The sequence below is a fragment of the Prinia subflava genome, chromosome 10 (assembly GCF_021018805.1).
Source record: "Prinia subflava isolate CZ2003 ecotype Zambia chromosome 10, Cam_Psub_1.2, whole genome shotgun sequence".
NCBI lineage: Eukaryota > Metazoa > Chordata > Aves > Passeriformes > Cisticolidae > Prinia > Prinia subflava.
Genome location: NC_086256.1, coordinates 6,151,636 through 6,174,533, shown reverse-complemented (window position 1 = coordinate 6,174,533; position 22,898 = coordinate 6,151,636). Strand labels below are relative to the sequence as shown.

Here is a 22,898-nt window from a genome sequence, read left to right as displayed (position 1 = left end):
AAAACCCCTGATGGATTGAAAAACAAATATTAAAAAAGTATATTCAAATATTTTCTGATTCCCTTCCCAGATGTGTTTGGCTCCCCCCACTATTTCAAATCCAGGTATCCTCTACTTTTTTACTTGGTCTCAGAAAAACAACACAAAAACAAGCATTAAGAAGCAATATACGCTCCTAAACGCATCACTTTTACTTACAGAAAGACTTTATTCTGGGGATAAGATCTAGAAGTTTGAAGTTAAATTACAACTCTTTTGTAGAGAGAGGGAAAGGTAACAAACAACTCTGAAGAGCATATTCCTCCCTTCTACACAAACACGCTGTTGTTTGGAATGGGGTGGGAAGAGTTTTACCGTCATCACAACAGTCATAGGCTGAGGCAACCATGAAGTTTAGTGTTGATGCTGGAATGGAAACACCTCTGTTCAGCACTAATCTGCAGCACCAGCAAGTGATTCACTACAAACACTGTGACAAATCATGTGGACTGGTGAGTTTTGTATCCTCCCTGGCATCTGCCTCTTCCAAGTGAGCTGTCTCACAGCTGTCCCAGGGCCTGGGTGGTTGCAGAGGGTAGGAACAAGCAAAGTGGATGAAAAAGCTTTTTTTAATTATTAATTAAAAACTGAAACTCAGAGTTAAAGAAGACATTTTGTTCACGCACCTTGAGAGAAGAGGGCACACCATCCCCATTTCTGACAAACGAAAAGGAAGGAGAGCGAGAGCGGAGGCTTCAGAGGGTGGGCTGCACACCCACCACCCCGGACCTCCCCACAAAGAACAAGCAGCACGGCAACGAGGAGAAAGAGAAAAGAAGCGAGAGGCCACGGCTGTGCGGCGGCGGCTTGAAATTTACCTGGAAATCCGCCAATATCATTTCTCGGTCCATGTTGGACGCCATTGCAGCCAGCTGCGTCCCGGCTCTGCTCGGACCCGCGCACCTGGAGCCGCTGCCGCGGGGAGGACGCGGCACGGGGCGAGCTCAGGAGCTCATGGAGGCGCCGCGCCGCGCTCGGGCTCCCGCGGCGCCCCCGGGCTGCCGCTCCCGGGGCCGAGGCGGCGAGGAGGCAGGAGAGCGGCGGGCCGGGCGCGGGGCCGGGAGCGGGCAGCGCTGCCTCAGCCGCTGGCCCGGGAAGGAGGAGGAGGAGGAGAAGAAGGAGGAGGAGGAGGAGGAGGAGGCAGCGCCGCTCCCCGCCTGCCTCCACAGCGCCTGTGTCGCACATTTTGCCTGTCATTGAGGTCGCAAAGAGGCGCTTTGCGGCCGCCACGTGACTGCCCGCCTGTCAAGCGCTCCCGGAGCCGGGGGCGGGACCGCGCCGAGCCGGGACCGCGCACCCGCGCCCCGGCGGCACCGCGGGCAGCGGAGCGGGGAGCCCCGGCCCTGCCCGGCCCTGCCCGGCCTTGCAGCGGGGCCGATACAGCCTCACCTCCCGTCCCGGGGCTTGGCGGATCCCCGGGCCCGGCCGCGGCGCGGGCTGTCCCGGCTGGGCTCCGCCGCCGGCTGCGGCCTAACGGGTGTGCGGGGACCTGGCTGCAGCCGTCCCCGGGCGGTGCGGGGAAACGCGGGCCGGTGCAGCTTCCGGGCGGAGAGCGGCCCTGCCTCTCTGTGCGGGAGCGGGGCAACCATCCACCCATCCATCCACCCACCCACCCATCTATCCATCCATCCATCCACCTACCCATCCGTTCGTCCATCGATCCATCCACCCACCCATCTATCCACCTACCCATCCATCCATCCATTCACCCATCCCTCCGTCCATCCATCCACCCATCCATCCATCCCTCTGTCCATCCATCCATCCATTCACCCACCCATCCATCCATCCACCCATCCGTCCCTCCTTCCTCCCGTCCCTGCCTCTCTCCCTCCTTCCCCCCCTCCGCGCCCCGGTGCCGCGCTGGTTTCGGTGAATGCAGCGGCTCCATCCCGGCGCGGTTCGCGGCCCCTCCATGACCCGGTGTCCCCTCCCCGCCCCGTGTCCCCGCACCGCCCGGCGCTCGGGGGAGCCGCGACTTCTCCCCCGGGTCCCGACTTGGCTCAAAAGAAGGAAATGCGTTTTTCACAGGTTTTTCTGAGCCAGCACACCGTGATCTGCACAGCGGCCCTCGCTCAGGCTTAGCACTCCAGCACTGTAAGATGCAATTCTATTCTATACCGCAAATAAATCTGCTTTAAGTAATGCAAATCTAACTCTTAACTGATGCTTTCTAAGGCTGCCTCCTACAACCTGATGTTCATGTACCCCCTTAGCACCGACATAAAACACTCATTTGGACGCCAACTTGCTAATTAGTCCAACATGTTTTGCTCTGCTTTTCCTAAGTGTCCAGTGAGTGTCGTAGCTGAGGTCACAGATGCATCAAGCAGCTTTCCTGTCAGCTAATATCGCTACATTATGATACCTTTGAATCAAGATATTTGGCCGGCTTTAGGAAGCAGCGTTCTTTATTGTCTGTCTCTCCCATCCGCGATGGTTCGGGGGGTTCGCGGAGCTCCCTCCCCGCCAGCCCGGGGGAGCTGCAGGGGGAGCCCGGCGGGCAAAGGCTGCGTGCGGAGAGGGGCGCAGGGAGAGCTCGGCTGTGCCTTCAGAAGGGGCCGTGATCCCCAGAGAAAGCCTGGGAATGGTTCGGAGCCCGTTGCGGACGCTGCTGGCGAGCGCGGGCTCCAGGGCGCCGGGCTGGGCGTCTGGCGGCGGCGGCGCTCCGGGCGGGCTGAGGCCACACGGAAACGCCACTTACGGTGCAAAGCCACAGTGTCAGAGAAGCTGGGTTTTACATTTTACCCTGTTCCTGCTCTAGTTTATGTTGGCAGGGCTTGCCAAAAGGTTTTTATTGCCCGCTGACGCGAGCTCCCCACCACCGACCGGAGGGATGATAAATTAATTGCCCTCACACCTGCACTTTTTTTTTCCACCCCCCCAGTTTGATGTTACAGACAGTTCTGTACTAAGTACGAGGTATGGTGCAATGCCAGGGACAGCCTATGCTAAATTACAAACAAATCCACCCACACATTACTAGAGAGTAACTATAATAAAGGCTGAAAAGCGAGTTTTAGCAGTTGGATTAAAGCCAATTAATTCCTGGCACGAATTGAAGCTATAGGTATGTTGTCAAGATTAGTTACACGGGCATTCATGTCTATTACAGTCATATTCTAAATAATGATATCTGTATTAGATCAAAACAGGAAGGATTTGATCCAGAACACGAAGAAAAGGTGAAAAGCTGCATGTGCCCCACATCGCAGGAAGTTCACATTCAAGTCACAGCTAAAGTTTCTGTTTGCCTTCTCACAGCCTCTCTGAGCCATTCGAGGTGAGTTTGATCCTCCAAGGAGTGAGAGACAAATGAGGGAGCCGACTACTTTACTCCTTATAATAGCCAGTGATAATATCTCCCTCCAGAAGTTGTTTGGGGTGTTGGTTTTTTTTGTTTTGTTTTGTTTTTCTTCTGCTGATTCTGGGAGCCGGTTGGGACAAATCTCTCTGTTTTTGGCGGAGTATCTTTATCACTCATGAGAGGAAATGTTCAGGATTAACGAACTGCATTTTGCAAAGACTTTTGACAGACCTGCATGGTAGAGGAAGTTTGACGGCATTTTCGGGCCAGGCAGCTTTACTTGCAGGAGGCCTGCAGCACTCCAGCTACACTTTACTTAATTATTTTTACTATGCGACGTGATTAACAGAAGGTAGAAGCTTTATTCTGAACTGCAAACCAATAAAAATACTGTGAGACTGTTGTAATATTTGCAGGTCTAATTCTGCACTAAGTTAGCAACAGGTAAGACCACCAAAGCCTGGGTATTTTAGGCAGTAGTCACAGAATAAGTAATTTATAAGCCATCTGACTGAATAATCCAAGTTTTACATATAAATTCCCTCTTTATACAGAAAAGCAACTGTATTTGAATAAACAGATGCTACTTGCATACATATATTTCTAGAGGTAACTTTGAGGGAAAATTTATATTTTTGCTTTTAAAAAATGTAAAAAAAGGAGGGGAAAAAAACCACTATTGCTTCTGGACGAGAATTACCACAATGAGGCCCTTAAAAATACACGTGTTTTTTCTCTCCTTTAGTGGGAATTGGAGTAGGGGGTCAGTTGATAAATTGAACAAAGTTGTTTTCCCCGCTTCGTGTGTAGGCAGCTCACACTTGTCACCTTCGTAATACTCGCAAACAAGCGTGGATGGGGGAATCAGTACAGGAAAATACAATTGCAAAGCAAAAAGCCACCGAAACTGAGAGGAGAGCCAGATGCCGAGGTCTGGCTTCGTTCAGCTGCAGATTCACTGCTGTGGAACCGGCTCCGTTTGACGGCGGCGGCCCCGGCTCAGGCCCCGGCTGCCCGCGGCAGGTTCCCCCCGCAGGGCAGTGCTGCAGGAGCTGTAACCAGCACAGGTTCCCTCCCTAACGCACCTCCCCGAGCTGCCTCACGCCTGTTTACATTCAAAATCACTTTCCCGGGGCGTCCAGGCAGAAAACAGACGTGCAGATTGCCCCTGCGAGCGATGGGTTACGTGTGCTTATCAGGGAGCCATGACATTGCTGCTTACCTCTCGGAGGGTTCTCTTGGCAGAATTCAGTCCTCCGAGGGTCCCTGAAACCTAAAGCAATCCAGCCATTAAAGCACTTTAAGACACTCAACAATGTTAGGCAGATTGGCGGTGACATCCCCGTCCTGTACCATCCTCACTTCTTCGCCCTGCGAAGGAAAAGCGAACTCCTCGCGTCTTCTCGGTGCCCGGGCGCGGCTCCCCTTCAAAATGGCACTTTCAAATCAATCAAGGACACCAGAAACGCGGGAAGCAGGGAGCGCTGCCGTGGACGGTCGCCTTCCACCGTTAAGACAACTTGACATTGACCCTTCATCCTTGACCTTGTCCTCAGCACGAGAGCGGAGCCCGCGCCGCTGCCGGGGCGGCCCCGAGCGCGGAGCCGCTGCCCGCGGGGCGCCGAGCGAGGGCGAGGGGGGCCGGGAGCGGCACCGGAGCGGGCTCCTCTCCCCCCGCGGGCAGGTGGAGCCCGCCGGGGAGCAGCTCCGGGCAGCGCCGTGGCAGAGGCCGCTCTCCCCGCCTGCCGAGCTCCCCCGATCCCGCTCCTCCCGCCGGGGTGCGGCGGCTCCCGCTGCTACAACCTCCTTTTCCTTTCATTTCCCCCCGCCCTAGGCCTCAGCGGCGCTGCTCCGAGGAGCAGCGGGGCCGCGCTGGCTGCGGCGGGGCAGTGCCGTGCCCGGGCTGCGCGGCGAGGGGACGGCACCGGGCGCCGCGGAGCCGCGGCGGGGCCGGGCCAGGGGCGGGCGGGAGCCGCTGCAGGCCTTCCTGCCCGAACTCCGCCGCGCCTCCTTAAATCTCTGCCGTTAAAATGTGGGCGGGTGTTTCAACTCAAAAAGCGCTCAAATTTTTTTTCTTTTCAAAAAAAGCTGATGAGGTTAAAAAAAAAAAAAAAAAGAAGGGGGGGAAAAAAAAAAAGGAGAGAGAAACCGGCTTCGTGTCCTTAGGAAACAGAAGTAGCGATTGTTTGTGCTTAAAAAAGGGGGAGCGCAAAGCCGCGGGCGGAGGCGGCGGCCGCGGACCGGCAAGTGCAGCTTTATTTCGCGAAGTTGGAAGAGGAGGCGAGCGGGGCTGTCAGTGCGGCTGCGAGCGCGGCCGGGCCGGGGCAGCGGCGGCACCAGCGCAGCCCCTGCCCCCGCCAGGAGCTCGCCCCGCGCCCCGGGAGGAGCGGCCGGACCGGGGAGCGCCCGGCGGAGCGCGGACTGCGGGATCCCGGCGGAGGGACGGCGGCGGAGACGGCTCCGTGCAGCGGCCGCTCCACGCCCTGAGCGCGGGCGGCGGTTCGCGGCAGCCCCCCCGCGCCGCCCGCCGCCCTCCTGGATGCTCCGGAGCGGCCGCCGCCGGGGGCGGCCGCCGGCCGGGATCGCGCCCGCCCGCTGCGCGGAGGCTGCGCGGGGCCGCGGGAGTGAAGCTGCTGCTGCTGCTGCTGCTGCTGCGGGGAGCGAGAGCACCGAGGGAGCGAGCGGGGCGCCGGGACAGCCGCCGCCGCCGCGCCCGGCCCTCCGCGGGCGCGGCTCGTCCTTCCCTTCCCTGCTGGGCCCGGACTAAGGCGACGGAGTGGGATGAAGGGGGCATCCCGAGCGGGAGTTGGATGCACAGTGCTACAGGAGCCCTTTCCTCGGAGCTGCTGCTGCTGCTAAGTTTCAGAAACCGACTGTGAACAGGGTGGGTTGTCTTCTTCTTCCAAGATCTCAGGTCTGAGTGAGTCTCCGGTGTACGTGTATATATGTTACCTATAACATATACAATATATTGCATAGCTGTTAATCTATTTTCCCCCCGCGAAAGCGGCCGAAGTCTTTAATAAGAGTTACTCTATATGTGGAAGCAAAGAAATCTTCCTTCAAGTGGAGCTCCAGTTTTGCTGAATAATCACGTGTGAGTTAGGGGCGGGCTCTTGGCAAGGAGGTTTTTTACGAGTATTTACTACAAGGTCTTACTCCAGAAGATTAACCATCCCAATCCTTCTGTCAGTCTCCGATGCCATGCCTGGTTAAAAAAAAAAAAAAAAAAAAAAAAAAAAAAAAAAAAAAAAAATCTCATCTTTTTTCCGATCGTCAGTCACCCTAAAGAATGGCCGAGCCTTCTGGGAACGAGCTGGCGTCCGCGGCTGCCAAGGGGGACCTAGTGCAACTTACTAATTTGTTGCAAAAGAATGTAAACGTCAATGCACAAAATGGATTTGGGAGGACTGCGCTGCAGGTTGGTATCCAGAGAGGGAGAAAATATTTCATCACTGGTACCTACGTGACCCGGGTTTCCAAAAAAGACAACGTTTTAAGCAGGCTGGTGGATGAAATTCGAGTGGTTTTTCTAACTCGTTGGATGCCATATTTTATAACTTTAGTGGCTCCAACTCCCTAAAATGACGTACTTGAAATAAAACTGGTCAAAACCATTCTTTCAATCGGGGATCACCCTCAATGTCAAACGGGCTACGAGTTTGCTAATATTTTGTAACTTCGTGGGGAGGAGGCAAGGAATGAGAGAGCTGAGATGAAAAGAAATCAGCTTAGGTGAGCAGGATTTCATAGCAGGTCTGTAAACACAAATGTTCTGTTCTCTGAAGCTTAGGATTTATGTCTTTTTTTCTTCTTTTTTTTTTCTTCTTTTTTTCTTTTTTTTTCTTTCTTTCTTTTTTTTTTTTTTTTTTTTTTCTTTCCTGCAATGTGCTTTTAGAGCGTGGCTTGTCTGGGTTCTGGGGTCTGCTGTGGATGGTACTTTTCCTTTATGCTCTGTTTGTGGGAATGACCTTTCTCATTGGGAAGCATGCTGCTCAGAACCGAGGACCTCCGATGTGCATTAAGAGCTAGCCTTGCAAGCCAGGGTTCCAGCTGAATCATTGCTTTTTTATTCAGATTTAAAGCTTTAAAATTTGCTTTTTTCAAATCGGCTACTTCTAGTTGTTTCCTTTCTGATCGTATAGGGTGCTGTGTCCTAATTTTTAACCATGTAGTTGTGCAGGCAGGAGTTGGAACTCGTCCAACTGCTAACTATTGAAGCTGATGGAAGATTTTGCTTTTAATATTATCAGATAATGATGGCAAAAAGGCTAGAATGCCTACCAAATAGTGAAAGATGTGATTTATAAATCCAGAGGGAAAATAAGTGTGGTTATTTGTACTGAAGTTATAAGTAATGCAATGTGGAAGAAATGCAATGTGGAAGTAATGCAATGTGGAGCTGTAGGTATTTTTCATTTCACACATTAGTAAAATCGTTTTTTAACCCCTCTTCCCCCAAACCATGGTAATAATTTCTGAAAGTGGATTTTTATACAGCATAGAACCTGTGAGTGTACTCGAGATATTTACAGCTTTTTTGGCTTAACATCAAAATTTTAGAGCTGGAAAATAAACACCTCTTGCTGATAGTGCAGGAATGACCCTTTTTTGATAATTTCGCTGAAGCTGGAGATCTGTGAGCTCCTCGCTGTCCTGTTAACACCTAAATAGGGCATCGCATGGCAGTGCAGGCACTTGCAGCAGCTTTTAAGAGAGTGAAAGGGTCTAAATTAAAAACTCAGACAAGCTAAATTCTTTAAGAAAGCAGGAAACATTTAGCTAGTTGATTTATCCTCAGGACAAGGGCTGAAAACCGATTTGTCCTACAGGAATGCTGGATATTTTTTTCTAAAAGCAGCTAGCTGTCCATATCCTGAATTAAGGTGTATTTTACACAATTACACAGCATCCAGCTATATTAAACATGCATCCATGCCCTAACGATACTTCTTAGGGGTGCCTAATAACAACTGAGCTAATGAACCACAGCAAAAATCAAAACAGGAGAATCTGTCGACTTATTTTCAATATGTATCATCCTGAAATGTGCTGTGGGTGCCTGGCCACGCTCGAAAGACTTCTCTGTCACTGCACTCTGCACTGTGAGATAATCTCTGTGTAATCTCTCTCTCAGTTACAACGGAGAGAATGCTCCCACATTAATGTAAATGAATTTATATTTTTCCTCTGCATTTATGTTTAATTAAACAGCTCCTCGGCTTGCCTTGCTCTGTCCTTTTTATTTCTGGTGAAGTGTACCTATGCAGGCCTCAAATACATCTCCTGCCCTTATGCTCTTCGTCAGACTTACTCAATTAATGCTTTTCTCCTTCTTCACCTCCCTCCCCCCTTCGCAAAATATAGGGGCCACTTGCTGTCCAGTTGTAGCCCCCGGCCAAAAAGCACCACCTTTTATAGGATTTTCTCCCCCTCGCATCTTTAAATGAAGCCTTCAGTCCCCTGGCCTGAACACTGCAAACTCCCACTTAACCCGAATATATGTTTTGAATTCACAAATAATACAGCCTGGGCTCTCGAAAAGAGATCAAAATGTCCGGATTTTACTAAACAAAGAGAGATCACAATGATCTTGTTTTCTTTTCCATCGCTTCCATCTCTCGTCAGAAGTGAAAGAAGTGGCTGGAGTCGGAGCTGGAAGCCTTAGGGCACACAGAGATCTCTTTCCCTGAATCCCAGCCTGTCTTATCTGCACTTTTGCTCCTGTCTGTGGTTATAACGTGCTGGGCTGCTTTAAACTTCAAATGCTGTACATAAATATATTTATTGCAGCTTGCTTTTCTTAAAAAACTTAATATATATTTTTCGTCAGGAGGGATTTTCAGCAAACCCCTGTAGAAATTGTACCTTATGCTAAATCTATTGCACTGTAATGCTCATTCATGCTGATTATTTTTTTTAACCAAGATTTTCAAATCAATGTGTGAATCTCTCTCTAAGGAAATAGAAAAGAGTTGATTTTTTTTCAAATTTTATACTTTTAATGAGACTAGTTACAAGGACAGGAAAATACTGCCTGTAGGCTAGAGATTACACATTATACATTACAGTGTTCATTTTTGGAAAGTGTGCAAACAAAAAATGAGGAATTACAAGGGAATCGGTGCAAGCAGTTAAATTACAAATAAGAGAGATTTGTGTTCTAATTATGATAGTTTTATGGTGCAATTGAGAAAATTGAAAGAAGCTTTTTCTTTTTTTTCCCTGAGAGAAAGAGTCAGAAAATCCAATTATTGTTGTTGTTGTATTTTTTAAGGGATATTTTAATGACAGAACATAGCCACAGTTTACTTATAGAGAGATTATGAAAGTATAATATAATATACTGTTTTTAGAAGAGAATTTCTGTAACTTTGAAACATTCCTTTTCACTTTGCCTTTTTGGGTGACCAAAAGAAACACAAATATTGGGGAGAAGAATTTCTTTTAGCATTTATGTTTCTCAACAGACAGAGCTATGGCACAGTCCAAATATTTGTTTTATGATAATGCACAGACAATGTAAACACCTGAAAGCTTGTAAAAACACATTCTACATTTGCTGTTGCTGAGGTAAAATATCTGTTCCTCAGAGACCCTATATTTGCTGTTTAACAAAATTAAACACTAATGCAGAAGTGTCTCGATACTTAGGCAAATAAAACCGAACTATACTTAATTTTTATATGTTAAGAAACTGAGATGACCCTCGTTAGGAAAAAAAATTTGTTATATCCCATTCTATGCTATTTCAGGCATTAGTCTGTCCGAGGCAGAAAGCTATGACCACCGAAGTGATAACATCTTTCACAATTTCACCGAGTTCAGTAACAAATACATTAAAAACGAGATGTTCTGGTGTGTCATTAGTTTTATAGCGAGTCTCCTCCGTCTGCTTGCAATGAGAATTGGACTCTGACAAAAGCCAGGGATGAGAAGCGAGCACGGCAGGCAGAGCTGGAGCAAACCCCCGCCCCCGGTGTCCAATTCTCCTCTCTCTCTCGCAGGTGATGAAACTCGGGAACCCCGAAATCGCCCGGCGGCTGCTCAGCAACGGGGCGAACCCCAACCTGAGAGACAGCACCGGCTTCGCCGTCATCCACGACGTGGCCAGGGAGGGCTTTCTGGACACTTTGCAGACTCTGCTGGAGTTCCAAGCCGATGTTAACATCGAGGACAACGACGGCAACCTGCCCTTGCACCTGGCGGCGCAGGAGGGCCACGTGCGGGTGGTGGAGCTGCTGCTGGCGCGCTCCGAGTGCAAGGTGGGCCACCAGAACAAGCGCGGGGCCACCGCCTGCGACCTGGCCAGGCTGTACCGGCGGGCGGCCGTGGTGCAGCTCCTGGAGGCCAGCGGCTCCTTCCCCCCCAGCATGGACTGAACCCCGCTAGGACGGGCTCTCCTTTGGACGTGAGGGCGTGCAGACTTCTTGGGGTGTTTCCTTCCTTTTTACCAACATTTGTTGCCACGTTACCTTTTTTTTTTTTTTTTTTTTTCTCCTGAACAGCTGGTAGTGTAAGTCTCAAGAAATGCCAGAGGTGGGTTTTTAGATGACAGAAACGTTTTAAATCCGTGCTCCCAGCAGCTTCCTATACCTTTCACTTTACACAGTACTCCCAGGCTCATCCGTGTGTATGTTGGTTGCTCATATCTAGCTTTCCAGTATCAACTTTTACAATTTATTTTAGGTCATTCGTATCAAGTCATTAATACAAGAGCTACTATTCACATGCTTAATATCGCTGGACTTAAAAGAAAATAGTTTACTGTGATTTCTCCCACCTCTCAATGCACCCCTCCCTTCTCGTCACTCCCCCCACCCCTTTCGGTCAGGCTCAAGAGTCTGAGGTCCTGTTTTAGATAAAAACATCCTTTTAATAAAGGGTCACCTGCACAGGCAGAGCTGAAAGTCAAAGGCTGCGTGGCCTGAGGACAGTGGATGGCGTTTAGATGCTTTAGGCAGTAACTGTATTTTGTCACTAACAAGAGCTTGTAGAACTAGGTCACTTACTTTCTAAATGTAGATGACACTTTTCCTCTTTGTGTATTTAAACTTTCACCAATCTGGTTTTGAATTTAGTTACCAGAAACAGTATAAGTGGTGTTTCTTCGATTGCCAGAGGTTTTAAACAGCTCAGTTTAGTAGTTCGTGTTTACTGTGCACTGCAGAAGATGTTTTGTCTAGTTTCAAAACAAGCAGCAGAGAACCATTGTGAAAAGCAAGAGGACGTGAAAGCTGCAATACAAGATTTCTGGCCACTTCATCTGCTGATTGCAGCTTAGATTTTCTCCTAGTAATATTTGCTTTCCACCAACTATTCTGTTTTGTCTGGAAATAAACTATTTTAATGGCAGCATCTCACAAAACGAGAATATTTTAATACAGTGACATATAGGAAGCAGCACTTTTGATATTTGTCAAGTTTAAGTTATTGCTTGCACCTAAAACACAAATTAACCATTGGAAATTTTCTATTGCAACACAGTTGAGAGTATTCACCAGACTGAAACTCATTTGCCTCTCCAACCTCAAAAGGAGCTAACGATGCTCAGCACCGTGTCGGGAAGAGTCTATTATGAAACTTTTAACATTTGTACAGGATCTACTTGTTGGGCAGATGGGCAGTTTAAAGTGCTTCATTTTGAATAGTCCAAATTTCAATCATGCAAAATAGAAGGTTTAAAATCAATGCAAAATGAATACTACTTTAAATAGCACTTAAAAGAGGAGGGGGGAATACATTAGTTTAGTTTTTAACTTTTTTTTTTTTTTAATTAGCCCCCAAAATCAGTTGCTACACTTTCGAGTAAAAAAAAAAAAAATTGCTGAAACTGTCTGTCACATTTACTATAAGCTCTGTCACACTGCTGTGTTCTGATTAAAAACCTCTGTGAAATATGAACATTTGTGCGCATGATCATTAATTGGAGCAGCACAGCACATAGGGAGCATTATTGGGGAAATAACCCCCAAAATCCCGGGTAGAAAGAGCACTAAACCACCTGAAATATTAAACCGAGCAACGTAATCCACAGGTCCATGAGGTGAAGTGACCCAAATCTTTGTGTTGCTCTCCATCTTTCTTTCCTCATATCTTGGAGGATGCTCCAAGCCTTTTCCTTCTCTTTTCTTCTCCCAAAGAGGAATTCCGTGCTACACCATAGGGCAATATCCAGCTTTCTCATGTTTGTTTGGTTGGTTTGGTTTTAATTTTCACCTGTGCTACTAAAAAAAAAAACCTCATTCCAAGCCGGTTTGGAACTTCATCAGCATTTAATTTACGCTAAGGCAAAGTTTAAGCAGTGGCTTAATAGAACGACTTCTCTTCCGAGAAAAATGCCCCGCCTAGGCAGAAATAGCGGCTTTTATTGCGTGCCAGGAGTTCAGGGTTAAAGCCAGGACGAACCAGCCCCCGGCCATGCCCAAAGCCTCGGGGCTGAGTCACGGGCGATAGTCTGGTTTAAAGGTGCGCTTTATCTGATTTCACTGCCGCGCTTTCTCACTAAGCCCCTCAGCTTATCGGAAACAAGATGATCAATTGAAATTCCTAGTTAGGTACTTAGAAAGCAAAAGTTGCTCTCTATTATCCCAGGAGGTTAAGAGTTACTGCGAAGAACCTCTGGGAAAGCAAAGAAATCAGTCAGCTGGTGGGTGACACGCACCTTACAGGGATTGTCAGTGACAAAAGGTGCCTGGCTGCTGGGGAATGGCATTCCTCCAGAAGTCTTTATATTTACTGAGCAAAGAGAAAATAATATAAAGCAAGCCTCATTAATGGAGAATCTTGACACCTAAAAAGGATTGGAATATCTCATGTGGTTTCAGAAATTGCTTTGGCGCTTTTCCCCCAGCATTTTGGCAACATCAAAAAGTACAGTTTGAAAAATTCGCATATTCCTGAAAATTTCGACAACCCTATTTACCCAGAGATGCAAAACTGCAGCGTGTGAGACGGAATTAAAGATTTTTGAGAGCTTTTATTGAGACATAAACCAACTGCCAAGTCAGTGTCCAGGCAGGAGCGAGATCGCCCTGCAGCAGCTCGGGAATCGGCAGCAAACAGAGCAGTATCGAGATGAGAGGTATAAATAGAAACAAATACAGCAAGCGCAGAAAAATGTGAAGAAATAGAGCATAAAATGTGGCTACACCAGGATTCACAGTGACCAGGCTGTGTGAGGACACAACTGTGGGGCAAGAGCCCTCTCCCCTATTTCAGTTCCACGGATGAGCAAAGCTGTTACACTTGACCTTTGTTTCTAAATCACCCTCGGAACAGCGGCGGGGGCTGCCGAACTCCTTTTGGAAAGGGGCAGATCCCAAAGGGGATCCTAGAGGGAACGAAGAGAGTTTCCCCTGTGGCAGCAGCACCGTGAGAGGGTGAAACACCCGATGTGTGGGTGCTGGGCAGAGAGGGGCAGAGGTGCAGGGCTAACCCTGGCACTGCCCTGCCCGTAGCCGGGGGAGAGGGAATGAGAAGGAATTTGAGGGTGAATTTTGCTCAGTCTCCAGTGCAATAAGCCACCTCACATTTAAGTACAGGAAAATATTTTCTTTCCAGCTTTCAGTGTGGGGAGAGGCATGGAATCAATGGTTTATTCCATGGTGGGGTAAGATGTTAGCTCCCCAGGAGATGTCTTGCATTGTTCACATGAAGAAAGAGTTAACACAGAAGAAAACTACTACTTTTCATCTTCTAAAAAAAAGAAAAGGGTTTCTTCCACAAATGTACCTGGGAATTCACTGCGCAGCCAGAAGCAGCCAGACATTATTACCTCCTGACTAAAGTGCTGAAATTCCCTCGAAAAAGCGAGGGGAGGAAAGCTTTTGCAAAAAAAAAAAAAAAAAATCCGTGGGGACTGTTATCCTGTGCGTGAGGGGAGGGGGAGGGGGGGGGGTTGAGGAAGAAAAAGTTAAAAAAAAGAAGAAAGAAGGACAGAGAGAGAAAGAAAGATTTCTCACCGGCTCTCAGCACAGCCTGCCCCACCACACAGGCACTCAAAATGTCGGTGCTCCCGGAGGGCTGTGCCGGGGTCCCCGGGGAGGAGGGAGGGTCGCTCCGGCCGGGGTGCGGGAGGCCGGGCGGGCCCCGGGGCGCGGGGCCGCGGGGCGGGGGGGCCGCGCCCCGCTCCGAAACCGTTACTCGGCTCCTGCGGCTCCGCTCCCCGAGCTCTTCCTGTCCAAAGAATTTTAAATTTACGCGCCTTAAATAACAGTCTGATTTTATTTATTTAGTTTCCTCCGCGGGCTCCGCCGCCGCTTCGCCGCGTCCTGGCCCCCGCCGGCAGGCCCGGGGCGGCCGCGGGCCGGGCAGCGCTGCTCGGCGCCGGGGCTCCGACACCCCGGCCGCCCCCTGCCTCTCTCCCGCCGCCGCAACTTGCCCTGCGCCCCCTCTTTTTTTTTTTTTTTTTATTTTTCCTATCGTCTCTTTTTTTTTTTTTTTCCCTTTTCTCTTTTTCCCTCTCTTTCTTCCCTCTCCCCGCAGCCGGGACTGGAGTCTCCTCAGCGAAACTCCGGCGCTTTCGCAGCCGCAGTGAGTACAGAGAAGGGACCCGCGTCCTGCCGGGGGGATGTTTCTGACACATCTTTGCGGCCGCGGCGGCGGCGGGATCCCGCTGCTGCGCCGGGCTCTCCTCCCCCAGCCCCGCGTCCAGGGATGCAGAAGCATCTTCTCCCACCGCAGCTCACGTAGAAGGCAAAACCAAGCAGGTTTGTCTCCAGGTTTCCTTAAAAAAAAAAAGGAAGGAAGGGTAGCAAGGTGTATCTCCCAGCCGGAGCTTTCCTTGACCTTGTGTTACATTTTAAAATCAGACAGGCGAGACGGGGGGAGGAAGAATCCACACTTCTTGGCTTCTGTGTCGCAGAGGCGAGAAAATTATCCTCGGATGTGAAGTACATGACACATTTCTGAGAGCCAGATGTGCCAAGCCTGGCTTTGCAGCCCTAATTTACAGAGCCCCACTCGGAAAAAAAATAATAATTCACTTCTGCCATGGCTCTGAGTGGTAAAATGGCTTCTGCGTTTTGAAGAAGCACTAAGTACAAATCACCAGGGACATTTTACAGTGCCAAAGGTTCCTGCTTGTCATTTTGTACTTTTCCCCTGTTTGAATTACCTTTCAGCACTGTATCAGTTGTAATTGTGCGAAGTTCAGCTTAAGGATCTATGAGAAAGAGAACTCTCCTATGTTGGATACTTCAGAATAACCTTGACCTTTGATTAGTGCTTATCCTACAAGATAAGTCATGCAGGGAAAGCAGGGAATTGGGCAAGGCACCTGCAAAAGCACAAACGAAATGGCTCTATTTTTAAACTAGTGTTAAAATGGCTTCTGAATCTGACAAAACAAGGGGCACTCAGGGGCTAAAAGACAAACTCTAGAGCTCGGTGGCAAATTTCAGTTTGACACACACAGGACCCCGGGCCAGTTTTCTCATCCCCAGATAGATTTTGTGCCGTTGGTGCAACCAGACTCAAACTGCCAGAAAGGGTAAATTCCCTCTGAAAGAAACTGAATCAGCCAAAAGTATAATCAGCTTTTCAGGGAAGTACAAGACCACTGAACCACGTTTCCAGTTGCATTTCTTTGTTCCTCTGTAACTGTTTTCTGATATTTGTAGCAGTAATTATAAGGGCCACTAGCATCTGTGAATCCTTTAAATTAAAGAAGCCTAATTCTGGGTAGGAAGCTTGAAACATTTTCTTCACAGTGCAGCCACTAAAAGGTTAAAGTCGATTCACAGCTCCTGTGAAAGTTTTCCTTCAGCAGATAGTGCCTATCAAGATGGTCTTTCTTTCTCCTGTTACACCCTGAGAGCAGGAAACGGGGCAGCATTTATATTGCAACACAGCCCTCTTCACTCCTCAATATTAAGATTATTACCAGCACAATGATATTTTAATGAACACTGTTATACACGGAGCTAATGAACATTTAAAGGAAAAGAGACAGCACAAAATGCGATGCCTTGTAGGAACACTGAGTATTCAAAAGCTTTTCAGGGTCTGACCTTAATGAAACACAAGAGCAATCCTGGGTACAGATCACATTTATATGCGGAGTATATTGCAGGCCGGAATGAGGGCTTCTGCTAAAGTTAATTGTAATTTTCTGGTGAGGGAGGATCGCATGTTCAGGCCTGAAGTTATTAACATCTATTCTGATGGAAATAGGGACATCGGGATACACTTTGTCAAATCAAAAAGAGTACTTTCTGCTTCAGATATGTTACCCTAGAGGTGACGTAGCACCATTTGAAAATCTGCGCTTCCAAATCAGGCATGCCAGGATGGGACTGAATTGATCAGTCAGGGACTTTTGCTTGCATCTAGTAATGCTGGAGAACAGGCAGAGAAGATTTTTCAGCTCACACTAGCCGGAATATACACAGGCCTGGAAACCAAGTTAATTCTAAATGCTTCCTACAGAATGGACTTTTTAAAAATTTCTGAAAGGAGAAGTACACTCTGCTAGAAAAAGCATTTTTTTTCTCTGTACATAATATAGTCCTTGAGGGTGTGACTGTAGGTACACAAACAAAGCTGTATTTAATCTCTCTAAGACAATTTTATAGAGAACATCTGTTAAAGAGAGAAGTGTATGTGTTTCATGAGCACTGCAACATTTAGTAATATCACTTCCTTGCACCAACATGTATGCTTTAAAATAGTGTGATGTCTGGGGATTTTTCAGATGTAATTTGTTTAAACTCCTGTAAAATAAGGGCTGTAGACAAAGAGCTGTGCTACACTTTATCCAATACAGTCCAGCCCTGTATACATGTATTGCAGAGAACAACAATCTCCTTCCTGTATGAGCATTTTAATTCATGGAAACATACTGTTTTGTGTAAAGAAGGTAGTAGATAATTAACAGTATTCATTTAATCTAATTATAGGCCTCTGAGGCAAAAAGCTGACACTTTTCATTGTGGTATATTCAGGGAAGTTAATTGAAACAACATTGCAGCCACAAGGCATAACATGCCCATCGTATATTTGATACTAATTCTTTTCTCAAAAACAGGACAAATCTGATGCTCGCTAGAGATAAGAATTGCTGCTACTCACTCGAGTAAGGAAAGTCTGGGGAACCTCATTATGCAATGCTGCAGTGCACTGCAATATCTCTGCAATTCCAGAGCTAACCACAGACAACTTAATTTGCCAAATTGTGAGACGATTTTGTAATGTACACAGGCATCTACTACAAATTAAGAAAAGATTGAACACATTTTTAGCTGGGACATAGGTCAGAATTTGAACAGAGATCTGCCTCAAGAAGCAATAGGTCAATGTACCAACTTTAAGCTCTGTTTAATCTTTAGGAGGAACCAGTAACAGCAACCTTATCCCTAGGAGTTGTTATTAGAAGTGTAGTTTGTGGATTTAAGCTATCAGTATGACAAACGGATAAACAGACAGTAAATCAACACTTGCAGATCCCAAGTATATATATTAAAAATATGTCAGACCACGTGCAGAGTAATTTTTTCTATCACCTGATACACACCAACAGCTCAGTCTTCTGACAGCAGTGCTGCTTTCATTCTCAAAAGGAAAGTAAAGCTCAGTTCTGCAAAGCTTGCCTTCAGCTTGCAGAAAATGTGACAGAACGAACATGCTGTTTGTGGGGAAGCATTTGCCATTCACATTAAAAAACCTGGAATTTCTTTAACATAAATGGCATATGCTTGCAAGCTGGATCACCACGGTAGGGGCAAATGTCAATGTTTCCCCCTGTTTTGCCACTGGAGGGGTAGAACTGGTGTCTCTGCAGCTCCAGCAGTACCACGGGGCAGGACATCTCCCACTGCCCTCCCTGGCTGCTGCTCAGTGCCCCCACCTCTGCTCTGCCTGGGCAACCCCCAGTCCTTTCCCCCCTCTGCTCCTGTGTCTGCAGGCAGTGTTCCTGGCTGGTGGGAGGCAAAATTGCCAAGGCAGTGCTGCTGACCCCTGAGATGGATTACACACAGTGTAAGGGGGATGGAGCAAGCCCTCTTGGAGGACAAACACCCACGGTGAAAGGCCATCAAGCTGAATGTGAGGCCTTGCTCTGCCCTGCCAGTGAGAGACACTGCTGGCAGCCCTACCTACCAGTTCAAAATGACTCGCAGCATTTTCAAATGTGTTTTGCAGAAATGCTTTTTAGTGTGGCTAAAAAAAGCTGTATATTGTACTTCAGGCACTTGAATGTTTGTTAACAAAATCAGAGAGAGGAAGCCTGAAAAATAAACAGATAATGACACGCGGTCACCTTAACTCCAGGGCTCTGGCTCGAGAGATCCAGAATATCCGATAAAGATCTCTAACAAGAAAAGAAAATGTGGCTATAGATGTTAGTCATACCTGATTCCTGTTCCTATACCATTACAGATAAATCACTATTTGCATTTATGTCTGACTCAGAAGATCAGCCTATTCTCAGAGCTCAGTCTGTATTCACACCCCTTCTTTCCCTTGATGCTCTTTCTTCTGCCTGGCTCCTGCCTTCTCTCTCTCCTCTGTGCTGTTTTAAGGTAACTCCCAGCTCTTTCTCTTTCACACTCTTTATCCATCTCTCTATTCCCTGGCTCCTGACTTCTTACACACTTCACTCTAGTTTCATCTCCTAGTTTCCCTTGCTTCAGCTGCACCCTCTTATTTTTTCTTAATTATTTCCTCTGGCATCTTATCTGCATGATGCTTATTAATCTCCTTACCCAATATATCATACCTTTTCCCATGACATAGCAGAATCTCTTTATGCAAATACATTTAATTTTTTTTCCCTACTCATGTAGAATTGCTTCCACAACTGATTTCTGTCCACGATGTCCCAGGAGAATTATTACTGGTCAGCAGTGGTTGTCTCCTTGGATTCTACTGTCTTCATCTCCTCCTTCCTCTCACTTTCTGCTCCCTGATTGCAGGCCTCCTCCCAAACTCCTTCATCTTTGTGACCCACCCTCCTTTTCTCAGCAGCAGCAGGAGAAAGGGACTCAGGAGAGGCACCCAGATCTCCTGGGAAGGGAGGAGCACTCGTGGTCCCCCCTGCCTTGGGCACAGGCTGTACCCAGCCACTCCACAAAAGCCCCTGAACATGGATTTCAAAGGCTGGCCTTTGGAAAATTCAGCAAAATGGCAAAAGTGAATGATTCTTCACCAATTACATGTAAACTGAGATTTTTTTAATTATTTTTTTTTTTAGTCTTTTAACTTTTTTTTTACTTTTGGATGGACATCTGGGAAACCACAGCAGCGGTGCTGCCAAATTCCAAGTTGCTGTTTAAAAGGTGCATGGATGAAAGTAGACCAGTGATGGTGTTGCATTTCAAATTCCTTTTGTAATGGGGACACCAACACTTCTGAATGAAGCAACCAGGTTATTATTTTTTAATATGGGCAAAATATTTTTTAACCTTGTTCTCGAAATTACTACAGTGGTTTAGCTGGCAAATGCCAAAAATTAAACCTGAGGCAGATGCTTGGCTTGGAAAATACCAGCCCAAACAGTGACAAGCAACTGAAAACAAGATGTTACTATGAAGTGCTGGACAAGGTTAAGCAGAGCACTGGAAGGCTTTTAAGTGACCTGCAATAATTTCTTAATGAGAACTTAACTGAAATAAGCAGAATTCAGTCTGATTTCACCTTTTTGGGTGAAGGTATTTCCTCTGAAAAGAAAAATGAAAATAAAGGAAAATAAATCCAGAGTGTTCTGATGTGAAGAGGGAGAGGGGAGTGTGCCCAATTGAGACTGAGAGCACTATAGTTGAGCACTGGACCATTCTCTTTGGCAACAAAACCAACCTGGAAGACCTACAAAAGTGCAGAAATAAATGATCCAAACGTATTCTGTGAAGATGGAATTCTACAGAGACAGCAGAGTGAAGGGGGAAAGGAATTGCTTCTGGTGAGATAATACCAAAGCAACAGAAAGGGAAGTCCAAATATCCTGTTAGCTTTGGGGTTCCTAAATACCCTCATCAGTGCAGTGCATTCACCATCACAAGCCCCAGGGAAAGCATCATCTCACAGCCCCCCAAAGTGCTCCACATCTCCCACAGCTGACTGTTTGCCTCCTGTGAAAACTGAGGCAGCTCAGGAGCTGCTCCTGTGCTGAAAGCTCCATTCCAGGGCTCCAGTGGTGGCTGTGGGAGCGGTGGCAGCGAGGGCAGCTGAGTTGTGACCTGTTCCAGCCCTGTTCCACTGCCTCCCTGCCAGAGACTGCCAGAGCAGGTTACAGCAAGAGTTACAGCAATTACTGCTGAGTTTGGCACCAAAAACTCTCATCCCATTCCTCTGCTAGGGATGGGAGTAAGAGAGTCACAGAAGCCCTCCCTAATGTACAATGAACTGCCTCTTAATTTGCAAGTACAAACGTTTTCTGTCTATAAAATTAATACTTTTAAATACTTTTAGTGGGTTCTCTATCACTTGACTGTACCGTTGCCTAAAAGATATGTTCTTGCTTGAAAAGAAATTAATTCAGGAAGTCCTATGGCCTTTGTTTTGCAGGAAGTCAGAGGAGGTGAAAATGTTGGTCCCTGTGGCCATCTCATCTCTATCAGTCTGTTTGTCCAGGATTTTAAACAGCAAAACTACACTAATGCTGTAACCTTTCTCTGTAGTTAAAATATTCTGAAATGTCTTAAACAGCCTGTGTTTGAAAAATTTTCATTGCATTTAAGCAAAATGCTTTATGTTAATGGTCATGATTATCCAAATTATGGTTCAAATGGTGACCTGTAATAAGACTGGATATCAGTATGAAATTAAAACTACTCTAATTAAAAAAAAATAAATCTGTTTTCATAAACAGAAAGTTGAAACTTTTTGCTAGGTGCTGTTGTTTGGCATACAAATTCTTTTGCCTTTCTTAAATAAGCATGTGTTTGTTATGTTTAGATTTCTTTTTGGGTTTAACACTAGGCCTGGTCTGACAGTGTTCAGTTCTGGGACCACTGCAACACTTACACAATGTACCTTACTCTCCAAGGTATCTTATGCTCAGCATATTCTTCCTTCTAATACAGTTTCCCTTTTTAAAAAAAAAAAAAGGTAGGAGAAATTGAGGTTTAAGGATAGCAGAAAACTTGGACTGACAAAATGATCTAATGAACCACAAAGCAGCTTTCAAAGAGAAAAAGTAGCAGGAAGTTCTTTCATACCAGGTCTATTAAAAATAGACTGCACCAAGTCCTGGAATGCACACGGCAGTTATGTAATGATTTTTCAGTGACATGCATTAGGAAATATTCTCAGTACATGTTTTTCCTTCCTAACACCCAGTTTATTTCTCTGAAGTTTGGAAATTCTTCACATGGATGCTTCTAAGAAGTCTAAAATTATAATGTCCATTTGAATAACCTATCAATTAGCCAGCCACATAATGACAACATCTAATGGTACAATTGAAGTATTTGAATTTAATATACCATTTTCATAATGGTACAATATGAAACACACGATGGAATCCAAGTTTTTTCCCCCCACAAGTTAGGCTTAATTTATTTCTGGCAATGTCACGATTTTCACTGGAGACACTAAAAGAGAGAAATCATTTTGGGTACATATAATAAATATTGAGAACACCAGCTCCCTTGGAGCACAGAGAACTCTCCCAAACATTTCAAAAAGGTTTATATGTTATTGGCTACTTTCTATAAATGGAAAGACTGAGAGGAGGCAGAACAGCTCTATCTAGTTTCTACCACACTGAGGAAACTAAATGGTAAATTATTTTGAAGAATGCCTTCCTCAGACTTTTCCTTAGAGATTTCCCCCAGGTCTAGCTCTGGATCTTGGCAGTAAAATTTGAGAAGGTAATAAAGGAGTTGGAAAACAGTTGAAATCTAACTTTTGGGTTTTCACAGTTGTATTGTTTTCTTGAATTACTCAATGTTCAGAACAATCTGCAACATCCTCTGCCCGCAGCAAGAGTATCACACAAGGAAGGCAGCATTACTTTCTTGTTTGCCCACAACCTTTTCTGCCTTTTCTGTTAAAACCCACAAGCCCTCCTATGACCTCTAGCCTTCCATGGCCACCATGAACTCAATCACTGACATTTTTAGTTTCAATTTATACTTCAAACCCAGCAAAATTCCCTGATGGGAAAGCTCACACACCTCTCCCACCTGTGTCACACAGTGCCAGTATTTCCTGGATTGCCACAGATCAGGGTGTGCCCAGAAGCACAATTACAGACAATTTTCATCACCCATTTATGTCAGTGATGAACACTGATAGAAGTATTATGGCAAGTGAAATTTTGTCCAATTTTGTCTCCTACTCATAATTTTTTTCTCAGTTAATGTAATGGAGATTAAATACCAGGAGACCCTAAATGGTCATTTATGACTATGGTAAAACAATGTGAGTCTTTTTTTGGGATGAGTAGAACTCTAAGTGTTGGGTCTGGCTTTCCAGAGGTATCTTCAAAATATTTTCAGAGCTAAAAATGCTTTTTGTGAAGCAAGTGAAGCTCCACGCTGTTCTTTTTGAGAACAGAGAAAAACCCGATCAAAGTACAATCAGATAAAACATCTGATTTATTTTCTCACTT

General features: G+C 46.5%; 2 protein-coding genes and 1 long non-coding RNA gene across 5 annotated transcripts in view; 1 reads left to right on the top strand and 2 right to left on the bottom strand.

The window, feature by feature from the left end:
* Positions 1 to 4,835, bottom strand: part of FAF1 (Fas associated factor 1) — a 153,989-nt gene extending 149,154 nt beyond the window's left edge. The window contains exons 1-2 of one of the 2 annotated variants that reach the window (XM_063407099.1): positions 4,700 to 4,835; positions 4,569 to 4,619 (exon numbers count right to left, since the gene is read on the bottom strand). In XM_063407099.1, coding sequence (XP_063263169.1) covers positions 4,569 to 4,619; positions 4,700 to 4,702 — 54 coding nt within the window. In that variant the 5' untranslated portion in view covers positions 4,703 to 4,835. Of the gene's footprint in view, positions 1 to 857; positions 2,108 to 4,568; positions 4,620 to 4,699 lie in introns of those variants that run through there. The other variant, XM_063407100.1, reaches the window with a different exon arrangement.
* CDKN2C (cyclin dependent kinase inhibitor 2C) lies at positions 3,329 to 12,250 on the top strand. Of its 2 annotated transcripts, XM_063407105.1 has the most exons (3): positions 5,515 to 6,230; positions 6,627 to 6,767; positions 10,354 to 12,250. In XM_063407105.1, exons 2-3 carry the CDS (start codon positions 6,639 to 6,641, stop codon positions 10,726 to 10,728), a joined length of 504 nt encoding a protein of 167 aa, XP_063263175.1. In that variant the 5' UTR covers positions 5,515 to 6,230; positions 6,627 to 6,638; the 3' UTR covers positions 10,729 to 12,250. The 2 variants fall into 2 exon arrangements, with proteins under 2 accessions (XP_063263174.1, XP_063263175.1); XM_063407104.1 differs by lacking the exon at positions 6,627 to 6,767 and having other exon boundaries at positions 3,329 to 6,230; positions 10,354 to 10,492.
* LOC134555491 (uncharacterized) overlaps positions 12,094 to 22,898 on the bottom strand; it is a 34,302-nt gene continuing 23,497 nt past the window's right edge. Inside the window, exon 7 of the long non-coding RNA XR_010081437.1 lies at positions 12,094 to 15,074. This is a non-coding gene — a long non-coding RNA (uncharacterized LOC134555491). The remainder of the gene's footprint in view (positions 15,075 to 22,898) is intronic.